Source organism: Meles meles, chromosome 6 (assembly GCF_922984935.1).
Source record: "Meles meles chromosome 6, mMelMel3.1 paternal haplotype, whole genome shotgun sequence".
NCBI lineage: Eukaryota > Metazoa > Chordata > Mammalia > Carnivora > Mustelidae > Meles > Meles meles.
Genome location: NC_060071.1, coordinates 136,049,479 through 136,062,328, shown reverse-complemented (window position 1 = coordinate 136,062,328; position 12,850 = coordinate 136,049,479). Strand labels below are relative to the sequence as shown.

At 38.3% G+C, this 12,850-nt stretch overlaps 1 protein-coding gene across 1 annotated transcript in view; it reads right to left on the bottom strand.

The window, feature by feature from the left end:
• The window catches only part of NEK9 (NIMA related kinase 9), a 37,442-nt gene that overhangs the window by 23,792 nt on the left and 800 nt on the right, over positions 1-12,850 (bottom strand). The window contains exons 2-8 of the mRNA XM_046007743.1: positions 10,785-10,962; positions 9,013-9,068; positions 8,407-8,477; positions 6,938-7,043; positions 4,899-5,030; positions 3,213-3,323; positions 2,316-2,380 (exon numbers count right to left, since the gene is read on the bottom strand). Coding sequence (XP_045863699.1) covers positions 2,316-2,380; positions 3,213-3,323; positions 4,899-5,030; positions 6,938-7,043; positions 8,407-8,477; positions 9,013-9,068; positions 10,785-10,962 — 719 coding nt within the window. The remainder of the gene's footprint in view (positions 1-2,315; positions 2,381-3,212; positions 3,324-4,898; positions 5,031-6,937; positions 7,044-8,406; positions 8,478-9,012; positions 9,069-10,784; positions 10,963-12,850) is intronic.

Below are 12,850 nucleotides of genomic sequence, written 5' to 3'. Positions count from 1 at the left end.
CTTAAAACCTTTGACTCAGCTGTCTCCCTTTCTTCAATATTTGAGTCCTACAGATTCTACCAATATAACGCCCTTTATATTCCTCTCTCCTCTCCAGGCTTGCCACGTTAGCACTGGGCAACTTTGCTTCCCACCTAGGCTGCAGTAGGACCTCCCAGTAGGTCTGACTCCCCACACTGCCAATCCACTCTATTAGTCCTATACTGAGTTAACACTGAGATTAGTTTGCTAAATGAGTCTTCCTTACGCATGCCCCTTATCACACGAACTACCCTCTCATAAACATCCACTACTGTACAATAGCTTGAATTAAGCAGAGATCCCTTAGCCTAGCATTCAAGATCCTTACCTTTCCAGCCTTCTTTCTTTCTATTTACTCCCTATATTCTAGCCTAGGATTCTTGTTCTGTCTAAAACACTTACAGCTGAATTCCTGGGGCTGATGCTTAGGTACCAGTAGTTTCTGAAACCTCTTGAGGTGTTGCTATTGAGAACCCCAGGTCTAGAACCACTAATCTAGTCAAGCAGGACTCAGTATTTCCTGAATATTTTCCACCGTTTGCTATGCTTTATCCGGAAATCTCTCTTGTCTTATGTTTTTCCATCAAAGTACAAAGTTCTAATGAAGAACTGTGTATAACTCTATAATTATCTCAATAAAAACTTCAATTAAGGGGCGCCTGGGTGGCTCAGTGGGTTAAGCCGCTGCCTTCGGCTCGGGTCATGATCTCGGGGTCCTGGGATCGAGTCCCGCATCGGGCTCTTTGCTCAGCAGGGAGCCTGCTTCCCTCTCTCTCTCTGTGCCTGCCTCTCTATCTACTAGTGATCTCTCTGTGTTAAATAAATAAATAAAATCTTAAAAAAAAACCAAAAAACTGCAATTACAAATTACCAACGGAGGGTGCCTGTGTGGTTCAGTTGGTTAAGCAGCTGCCTTTGGCTCAGGTCATGATCCCAGGCTCCTGAGATTGAGCCCCACATCAGGATCCCTGCTCAGCAGGGAGTCTGCTTCTCCCTCTCCCTCTGCCTACTGCTCTGCCTGCTTGTGCTCTCTATCTCTCTGTCAAATAAGTAAAATCTTTAAAACAAAATTAGCAATGGAAATATTTGAAAAGAAATTAAAATAGTGATTATACTGTTGGGGAAAAAAGTCAGATAACAAAGTTACATATGCTTAACCAGCACCAAAGGGTGGTACTGCTGAACATGCATCGGACATAAGTGGAAGGTAACTGTGCTATTTCTGGAGTATTACTTTTAGGCACTAAAACACTCGCTACACCTTAACTGGAGAAGAACCAGAAAAGATTAATTAAATGACACAACAAAATAAAGGTACTGACCAAATGACAAAGATTATGGAATTAAGTATATACTTAATGTATCTAAGGGCAAGACTTGAAAAAAGAACAAAGCAAAGGTTTGAATATTGGGAAGATACAGAAACAAGGGACTGGTAGGGAAGGAAAAAGGACAGTAAGACAAAAATAGTAGGATGAGAATAATAAAGGGGTGCCTGGCTGGCTCAGTCAGAGGAGAATATGACTCTTGATCTCAGGGTCATGAGTTCAAGCCCCACAGTGAGCGTAGAGATTACTTAAAAAAAAAAAAAAAAGGAGTAACAAAGAACACATCTTTAAGTTTGGGTTTGAAGCCTCCTATAGGACGTGAGGGATAGAGGACCTCCTTCCTATCTCTAGAGACCTCTAACACAGAAAAAAATCTCAGGAAGTAACATGTCAACAATCATGCAAGCTTATTCTGAAGAAGATTCCTCCCACTGCAATATAGCACCTAAATGAGTGCACTGAAAAACAAAGGCCCACTTTAAATCCATACTACTATCTGACAATCGCTGAGCATCTTGTGCCAAGCCCTGGGCTGAGCACTTTATATGCATTCCCTCCTTTAATCCTTACCCTATTTGACTTTATAGAGGAGAAAACTAAAGAACAGAGATGTTAAATAAGTTGGCAAAGAAAGTAACACAACTCAGATACAAACCTAAGGATGTCAGAGTGCAAAGCCCTCCTCCCTTAAGTACTACACTCCAATGCCCTAACTCTAGATTAAAACTCACAGATGAGGACAGCACAGGGCGCTAGGGTCTCATCAGTATAAATTCAGAACAAAACAGCACAGGCGAGGTGAAAGTCAGGAGCTCCTCTCAAGCAGGAAAAGCAAGGACGTTGGTAGAAAAAGGCACCAGAGTGGCCAAGTCAGGAAATGCTGCCCTCTCTTGTGGTCCTCTGATCAGGCCTTTAACAGTCAACCATGCACAGAAAGTCAACAGAGTGGACGTCTCTGTACTTTACCTCCTGCGTTTCCTGAGAAGAGGGCGATCCAGAAGTTCATCTGCTGTGGGTCTCTGCTCAGGATCCTAAAAAGTACAGACTGGGTCAGTTTTAATTTAAAGGAAAAGGGCAAAATGGGGTCTAAAGAGGCATTTTACTTCCTCTTAGAAGGCTGCATGCTTATTATTCAAAGATCACTGTATATTATCCTCTTGTTTCAAAAAACAATTTCTCGTGTCACATTCCATGTTTTATGCATATCACCTTATTATCACCAACACCTGCACATGAATGAGAATGCACCTTCCTTACTTGTTCAGTTACGGCACTGCCTCTCAAATTGCAATATATATAGCACATAGGAATCTCCCAGAGTGCTTGTTATAAAGATTTCTGGGCTTTATCAACAGAAATTCTGATCCAGCTGGTCTGGGGTGGGACTCAGGAATCTTCATTTTTTTATTTGTAAAACTCCTCCATTCCCTAGCAATTCCAACACTCTATGTTCATGAACCATATTTTGAATAACACCAATCTGGAGCTACACTACTATCTATACAACTACACATATTCTGCACCATAGGAACTCTAAATTATCTCTGACTACAATTTTGTTAAATTAATCTCTGAAAATTAATCCCGATCATTAAAAAAACGGAGCACTACTTAAGATGGTAAAATCATCTCACAAATCAATAAGGTAAAAATAAAGCAGAATAAAGCTACAGGATTTGTTGCCTGAAACAAATAACCATCATGAATTACCAATGCCTCTTCCTCTGGGTATAGCCACAAATATATCCTACACTGGAGAAGTGAATGTGCCTTTGTGCCGGTTCACCTATGCATACCACACTCCAAACACTATGCTGTGAAGGGAAAACCCTAAACAGAAATCAACCTGTAAGTCACACTTACCTGGTCAAGGCACGCATGGACCATCTGAATCAGTTCCAAAGAGTACTGGCTCGAATCAACTTCCATGGCCCGGATTCCTTGCACAATCTTCACACACAAGTTGAGTGGATTCTATGACAAAATGATTATTCTTGGTTATATAAAGATGATAATCTACTAGTAGGGCCTCGGAAACGTCTGTGACTTTTTCTTTCTTCTTTTTTTTTTTAAAGAAATGGCAATAGTTCTGCATTGGGTTTGATTTCTTTCCTAACTATTAGTATGCATCACCAAGAAATGGCTAGGTGCAATCAGAAGGAATAAAGCCAAACGGCCAACACAGAGATATGAGAGATATGATTATGTGGCCAACAGTATAATACTTGGAGTATATTAGAATCTGACCCTTCAACTGAATCCCAAGAAAAAGGAAAACAAGATTAGCTATGCTTCCTGGCTTTAAGTACCTTCTTTGCCAAGTAATCTGCCTCCTAATTTATATATTCTCATAATGGTCATGCAGGGGATACTCTGCTGCAACAGATAAGGCAGTGAATAATAAGATGAAAATGATAATATTATAATAATAACACCATTAACAACTTTATTGAGAGACCACAGTGTGCTAGGTAGGCACTCTTACCAACCCCCTATAAGGAGGTTATTATGATTACCAATTCAGCGATGTAAAGTAACTTGCCCAAGACTAAACAGACAGAAAAAAATGGAGTTATAACTCCACCCAAGGTCTGTGTTGACTCTAAAACTCATTTTCCTTCCACTATAGTATTTAGAAGAATCAGATGATCCACCAGACTAAATTTAAGGATTTAGAAAAATAAACAAGTCTCATGAAAGACCAATGAATTTGCTTCTCTTACATTTGCATTTTTCATATACATTATCCCAGCATCTCTATGAGAAAGATAGATATTTTTTCCTTGTTACAGATAATGAAAGAGAGGATCAAAGAAATTCTGAAAACTATTCTAAAGTTCTCACACATGTTTTGTAGAGAAAATTGGATGTGAATCCACTTTTGCTACTCAGATTGGTCCATGGACTAGCAGCATCAGCATCATGTTAGAAATGCAGAATATTGGGACTCTCTCCAGATCTACTAAAAAAAAAGAGTCTGCATTTTAACAAGGTGCCCAGGTGATTTCCTATGTGTATGAAAGTTGGAGAAGCACTGCTTTACACTGGGCTTTACTTAGGAAGAAAAAAGACTAAAAGGAATTTGTTGTCCATTGAACAGTAACAACCTCTAATATAAGAGTCAGTGTGTAATTTTTTTTATAAAAAAGGTCAAAACACTTAATGAGCATTACATAATTTGCCTTAAAAAATAATTTGCTTTAAAAAAAAGGATGTAGCTGAAGCATAAGAAATGAAATGGCTTATCCAAACTATAGCATCACATAGTGGATCCTAGAGGCAATTTCAAAACGACAGTCAACAAATTCAAGTACAATGCTCAGAGCACCTGAGTAACATTATTTCAGTGGGGAACTGAAGTTAAAGATAAATCAGGTATACAGCATTTTAATAATATACTACACCAAGCCACTGCCTGAATACTTTGTCTGTTTGTTTGCCTATAGCTGATTTCTGATGATGAAATCAGAAACTCAGGGATAAAGGAATTTGATTTTCTCAACCAAATTATACCATCTGCAAGGACCAGGTGGGGATAATACAACTTACTGTAGCATCAAATGTTCTCTTTAATGTAAGCAGTTCAAAAATGACACAGCCTACTGCCCAGATATCAGACTTGAAATTATATTTTACTCCTTGGCAGAGCTCTGGAGACATGTAATACGGAGTTCCCACAAGCTGAATGAAAAGAAAACAACCAAAGAATAACTTCATTTCTGAGGTAACTCTATTAATATTTCAACAACTGAAGTAAATTTCCCACAAATGAGTGATAATAACTATAAAATATTCATCAGCATATTCTAAAAGTTTTTTATGAGCTGATACCACTATGGGGAGAAATCTTTTTTTTTATCAAATTTCTTGGACCAATTATGAAGGGTACTATGGCAATTTGGGAGGCACGGCAGTGATTCCTGGATCACAAAGGCTTTAGGCCCACTGAAGACTTCATACAGATAAAGACATACTTAGTAAAAGTTCACCAATGGGAAAAAACAAAAAAAACTGGCAGTGGGGAGATGATAATTAAATAAAGGCGTCAGAAGTTCTACCCCAGGTGCATAGTACTAAAACTCTGTAAATGGCTCAGTTTGACGTCTGTAATAGTAACACAGCTAGGGAAATTTCTTTCAAATCTGAAAAAGACCTTCTACCTTGAGGAATGGGTTTGGAAATAAAAATGTCCTCAATGGAGGCTGTACCTCTCCCCAGATGAGACAATGAGTACCCCAGAAGTTCTAATAAAACTGATAGCTGTCTCTAACCAGTAAACCAAAGCAATTTTTAGATGGTTTATGTGGCATTTATAAATTTTCATATCATTACTTCCTTACATTTAACTGGATAAAAAAGTCAAATCTCGGCTTTACCAGATTATTCTTGATGAGAAAAATTCATATAAGGACATGATTGCTTCTTCAGAAGCTCAATATGGCACCATCATACAAGCAGAATGAGTTCCTGAAGCAGACTCCCAAACCTGGCTATTAGCATCCTTGGATGACTCTAAATTGCTTACAGGTATATCTTGACATTATCAAAAAACATCAACAGGACAAAATTAATTTTATTAACTTACATTTTCAAATTCTTTCAAGGACAGAGTACTATGAAACCAGAAGAGTAATAATTGGGTTTTATAATTCCTAGAAGGATGAAATCACTGTCCTTAAAGAGGAACTTATGCCTACTCTTTACCAATGGTCTTTCTTAGGATCAAGTGAGAAGGGAGCCCTGCAGTTGAGACGGTGTATGGTATATCAGATTGTTCTCTACGCATCAGCCTTTATTTGTAACATAGGGCTCCTGAACCATAAAAATTCAGAGGAAACACAAAAAGATATGTCCAACATCATAAGCTCAAATAAATACTAAATAAGAGCTAAACTGAAATCTATGAAAGATACTAAACAAAAAAAATGGTAAAGCATTTCCCTGTTTTTATTTTTTTTAATTAAAGATTTTTATTTATTTGAGAGAGACCAAGAGTGAGTGAGAGAGAGAGAGAGAGGGGGAAGGAGACTCCCCACCAAGCAGGGAGCCCAATGGGGGACTCGATCCCAGACCAGGACCCAATCCAAAGGCAGACGCCCAACCAACTGAGCCACCCAGGTGCCCCATTTTCCTGTTTTTAGAAAGCAATGGAGGGGCGCCTGGGTGGCTCAGTGGATTAAGCCGCTGCCTTCGGCTCAGGTCATGATCTCAGGGTCCTGGGATCGAGCCCCACGTCGGGCTCTCTGCTCTGTAGGGAGCCTGGTTCCTCCTCTCTCTCTGCCTGCCTCTCTGCCTAGTTGTGATTTCTCTGTCAAATAAATAAGATTAAAAAAAAAAAAAAAAAAGAAAGCAATGGAAGGGCTATGAGGTCAGAGCTGTGATGTGGGCAATGACTCTTGAAAGAATACCTGAGCATGTGAATGGCTGTTAGTAAGCACAGGAAAAAGACTCCCGAAGACTTGCTTTATAAACATGGAGAATTTGCAAGAATACTGAGAAAAGTGTGTGAGATTTGGAGTGGTGTACATTTATACCTCAGAGTACTAGAAAGGAAAAGAAAAAAAAAATTAAGGGCAACATATACTTACCGTCTCAGCCATGGAATACTCAGAATTAAGTTTCTTGGCTAGGCCATAATCTCCAAGTTTTATTAGGTTTGCCTTAGTCAGAAAAATGTTTAATGTCTTTATATCTCTGGGGAAAAAAGATACTGTATATTAAACTCCTATAGACAACTATTTTGTTTCATCCCCGCATCTGCCCAGAATTAGTACAGAATAAACTGAGTGGTTACCCCTGTTCACACTGTTATGGGATCCCAACAGTGGTCACCACTTTCCCATGTACTTTAAAATTGAAAAGAGGATTTGGAGGAATGGAATCAGAGAATTAACTTCGTTCTCCAGGGCTTCATAGCACAAGCATGTCTCCCACACCACTGAAGATGTCGGGAAAAACTGAGAGGGCCAGATGGAAAACACAGTGCCCCAGGTAATCCTATAATTCCTATAAGGTGTACTGACTCTTCAATTACCATTTATGTCTTGAATTGGTTGGTATTAAAGTTTCAAATCTGTTAAGAAGAGGGAAGAGGCTCACAGTCCAGCAGCAACATGATTAGGCTGTTTAGCTCACCTAAATAAAATCACTGGCTATTTTTCTAAATATGTAACACAAATAAACCGTGCCTGGTTCACACTCTGGTTTCCTTAAGATGTGAAAAAACCAGAATACTCTTTGTAACTTTTGAAAAGAAAAATAATATGCAACTAGTAGCCATTCAATAGCTATTGAGAAGCACATGTTAACTGAAAGAATAAACCACCAACAAAAAAATACTGGTGAATCAACATTAATCTCTAGCAATGATCAATGACTCACTTATGAAGGGTATAATGTGGAAATGTTCTAATAGTTCATTCCTACAGCTAGAAATGAGTAGAAAGCACTCCCCCCCACCAAAAAAGCTGGTAAAATTGTAAAATTAACTGTACAAACTAGCTTTTTATCTAAATTAAGACTCATTTATAAAATTGAAAATACTTGCCAATTATTATTGGTCATAGAAAACATTAACTGTGAATTCCAACCAATCTAATACCACTTCTCTTACTGGCTTTTAGACTTCATTGATGAATTAATGAACTGAACTCTAAAACAGCTCTTAAAGGAGTGATTGAGCAGTACTTAGCTACTGAGAGTCTTCCTAGATCACAAAACATAATTTAACTTCAGGAAGTGAAGGTAACACCCATCATTACTCACTCTTTCCTTCCTAAATTATATTAACGGAAAAGCCTTGTCTGCTTAACCAAAAATATAATAGTGCTGATGGGAGGTACCCAAGGTGGGGGTTAGATTGGTGGGGAGGAATCCCATCCTGTATTTTTTTTTTTTTTTTTTTTTACATAGGCCCCACATACACCCAGCATGGAGCCCAACGCAGGGCTTGAACTCATGACTGAGAGATCAAGACCTGAGCTGAAATCAAGAGTTGGACAGTTAACCAACTGAGTCACCCAGGTGCCCCTCCGTCCCATATTCTTCCACTCATTACCTATGAAGGATTCCAGCTTTATGGATACAGCTCACTGCTGAAACAATCTGAAACAGGTACCACACCACCATCTACAGAAAAAATAAATAAATTATATTTGGATGGGAAGCAAAAAAATTCCACTTAAATAAAGACACACACACTAAAACAACAAACAAAGGAAGCTACAATCAGAGTTATGATTCAACACGACCTGACATCTCTTGCTTGGAGGTTGAGTAGGCAAAGAAAAGTGGAAGGGGTAAAAATAAAAAGCCAGTCATCATAAAACAGTTCCAATGCCATTATATAGTATGGTGAAGCAGAGTTGTGGAAAGAAATCCAAGAAGAATGCAAAGGTATAGAAAACTGGGCATACCAGTCTGCAGTAATAGAACCGGAAAAGAAAGCCCATAGAGAATCATGATGTGGAGGTAAAGCGTTTAGGAAGCAGCTATAGACAGCTTCCTTGTTAGAGGTTTCCTTTCTCATGAATAGCAACCAGAGCCTGGAAGGAGTCTGAACAAAAGGAAAAAAACACTCTTCATTGTTGGAAGAGTAAATACAGGCCTAGAATGCAAGAATCACAATACAATTCTAGCTTCCTTCCACAGAAGCATGAATTACCTCTTCCTCAAACAACTTGTCCTTCTGACGAAGGATTTTGTCATACAGGTTCCCTCCTACAATTAAACAAGAGAAAGGTGTGAAATGCTTCATAAAGATCAAAGCTTGGCTCCTGTAGCTACCAGGGTTTTAACAGCTGATACAAAAAAATGAATCTCTCTTGACTGTTTATAAAACCCTCCCTATCCTTCAAGGACTGTATCCAAAGTCTTCTTCAAAGAATCCCCTCCCTAACAAATGAGGTTTGATGAAAAAATAGGAAGGACATTTTTAGAAAAGAGAAGAATAAAGGCCAATCCTATATTATTCCAAGTAACACAATACCTTGAATGTCTTCAAAATCAGAAGATTTTCTTCTCTAGAACTCTTTTTAAAGAAATCTGAAATGTTTCTGTAACAATTCTCTGATGTGACTATTAGAACATTTGGGCTATACCTGTGATGCAATGGTTTGTACGTACAGGGGCATCTCATCAACAACTTCCTTTTTTACTACTTCACACTGAAAAGGTTTCCCATAATTTAGGGGATACCCTAGACTGTTTCCATTCATTACTCCCTTTACTCCTTTCTGCAGAGTAAGTCTGAACGTGCTTCTCCCTTTCCTTTATCAAGTAACAGACTACAAATGATCACAATTCATTTTACTTCCTCCTAAAACTATAACTCACACCTTAGTCCTGGCTCAGTTTCACAGCTTCATTTCCCCTGCAATTTAGAAACTCAGTGTTTCAACAAATCTACCATTTGTGCTAGTCCCTCCTAACCACAAAGGAAGTTAACTGCTTGAGGCTTCTGCTACTTCAGAAATCTCTAATATAATCTTGTACATTTAGGGTTGATCAGAACCAGCAACAATCATAGTACACAAGAGACAAGACAAAAAGAAGTCTAAGAGCTTTCTCTTAGAGATTTAAGTGAAGGATATGCTTGGACTTCCTTAGCATGTAGCTTAAGAAAGGGCTTTGAGGGTTCTCCTATGTAACAAGGATAACAGCTAGTACAGTGTGCATTAAAGATTTGCTATATACCAAGTACTAAGCTGTGGGGTTTACATATTCATTTAATACAATCACCCTAGGAGACAGGTACTGTTATTAATAAACTCATATTAAGATGAGAAAGCTGAGGGACAGAGAAGTTTCTTGTGCAAAGTTACAGAGTTAAGAAGTAGTAGAGCTTGTGATATGGGTTTAGAGTCTATATTCCTACGACTGAGCTAATACTGCTATCTTACAAGCAAAATGGTCCAAAGAAATCAGAGACCAAATAAATTAAGGCCATGAACTGCTATGTATCATTTTCATTCAGCAATCATCTTTGAACCACTTTTCAACTGGATAGCTTTGGCTGAGTCGATATAAATATCACTTAAAAGATTTCACTAAATATTACATAAAGCAGTGCCAAGCCACACTATGTCTCTAGTGCCTAATTAGATGTCTTACATTAATGCCTAACTGAAGTCAATTCATGTGAAAAAAACCTTGAAAAGTGAATGTAAAATTCAACTCAACAAATAATTTGAAGATGGAACTAGAAGCGTAAGAGAGAATGAGTATGCAGGGGAAATTCCCTCCCCTTATTTCATAAATCACTTAAAAATTCTCCAAGAACTCTTATCTTAAACTATTTGAACTGTTTCTCTTAAACTAGAAACCTGTTTGAAGTTTTTAATCAATGTATATGCCTCTTATTTTCTTCTCCCTTTCAAGGTAACTATAAGCACAACAATGTCTTGCCAGAGGAGGTCCCACTGAATTTTACTTTACCATTACAATATTCCAGCTCAATCAGCAGAGTGGTATTGTCCATGAAGTGATTGTAGTAGGCAATAATATTGTCATGCTGCAGCAACGCCAGAATAACAATCTCATTCAAGGCATCACGACGTTCCTTCTCTGACAGTCGGGTCAAATCAACTTCCTTCCACACAACCAATGAGTCATCCTACAACACAGTAATAGAGGCATCGTGCTTTCCTCTAGCTTGGCAGAGAATGAATCCACACCTTGATCTGTAAGCCTAGAAAAAAAAAAACTTCCCAGATGCGCAGAGACTGACTCCTTTAATTTTTTCCTTTAAAGAAAACAGGAACAGAATTTAATGGTTTTTCATACAATTGAGCATCGTCATTTACTATAGGACTGGGAAAAGTAAAGCACTAAGATACTGTGACATTGTTGCTACATTTACTTAATTTGCACGATGTCAATTCCAGGTAAAAATACAAGCTAGGGGTACATCCCAAAGATTTCTGTTGAAGGACATCATGACAAACTGCTACTAGTCATGATAAACACTGTAGTAGGGCGAGAATACTGCAGAAATGGAGAACTGGAGAGAGTAGTTACTTAGAATTGACCATAGTTTCTTGTAAAATGAAAATACTAAACTTACCTCTACTTGTATAAATCTAGATTTCTCTATCGTGATTTCTATTTATGCTTTCTAGATAGAACAAGTCATGCCTGAGGGCTTAGAATTCACTTCCCTTACCTGCCTTATTTTGCAACTCTATGTCTCCTACAACTTTTACATGTCGTGTATTTTCCTTCATCCATGACAATTTATCTGCAGCTCCCAATATTCATTCCCTTTTATAACATTCAAATTCTTTACTGATACTGCTCTCCAGCCCAGGAGCATCCCCACCTAAATCACTCTCCCTATCCTTTAAAATGATTCTGCCAGGACTTTTAGGGGGATATCCTGATTAAACCTTCTACTGTGCATTTATCCAGTGCAATCCATTCCTTCATTTTCAGAACTCATACACTGATATGATATTTGTGCATCCTTTCTCATTTATATACACATACAACTTAAATGCTCTTTTCTTACTAACAGGGCTAACTTGTCTTCCCACTGATATATAACCTTCTGGAGGGAAAGGGCTGCTTCTAATCAACCCTTTGTAAATTCACAAACCTAATAAACATTTGGTGATATAGATAATGCTATGCCAATCTGAGGAAGTATAATCAAATTTAACATAAAACCAATCTCAATAATCAAGATCAACATGCTGGAAAGGCATGGGTGAGGAAATGTGAAACTCTGTTCTAGCCCAAGATTAAGTGTCAAGGGATTTAAATACACTTAGTTTCTTTAATTATAAAACAGAAATAGCAATGCTCATCTCTTTTTCGTGAGTACAAATAAGAAAAACAGATACTAACGGTAACCCTAAAATCATACATTAATGTTGCATTAAGATAAAAAAACACTTGAAGATTTTCTCTTGCAACCACCCCTCTCCTCCATCTTTCAGCCTTAAAAGTATGCTAGCTTGGAACACACCCCAGAACTGCAGATGGATCACTTATGGATGAATCATCATCATCCAAAGTCAAGTTCAAGACTTTAGGGTTCACATCCAAATGATGGTTAGTTTTTGGAAGTAGAAGCACCACTACAGGATTTAAGATCAGTGTTATGCTCTGAACTTGGGGGTCAGTGATCCACGAATCTCTCCAAAGGATCTGTATATATGCAATAAGGGATGGGTGGGATTATGTTTACATCAGGTTTTCAAAGGAGTCCTTGCCTCCCGCCAACCCACGTTAAGAAACAGTGGCTCAGAATATATCGAAAAGGTATCTCTCGTGCATAAACACCGATGAAGAAAGCAACGACGAACCCACTGATCTTCCAGAAAAATCTCCAATTAAGTGTTCATACCTGAACTTAAAGATAACGGCAAAGACACAGAGTTGCCACTGACGGGGGAATTTTGAAGCTACGCCCCTCCTCTCCACCCCGACCATGGAGAGCTATACAGGAGAGGCAGTTTTGACAACACTTCACATTCGTACGCCACTTTAATTTACAGTTT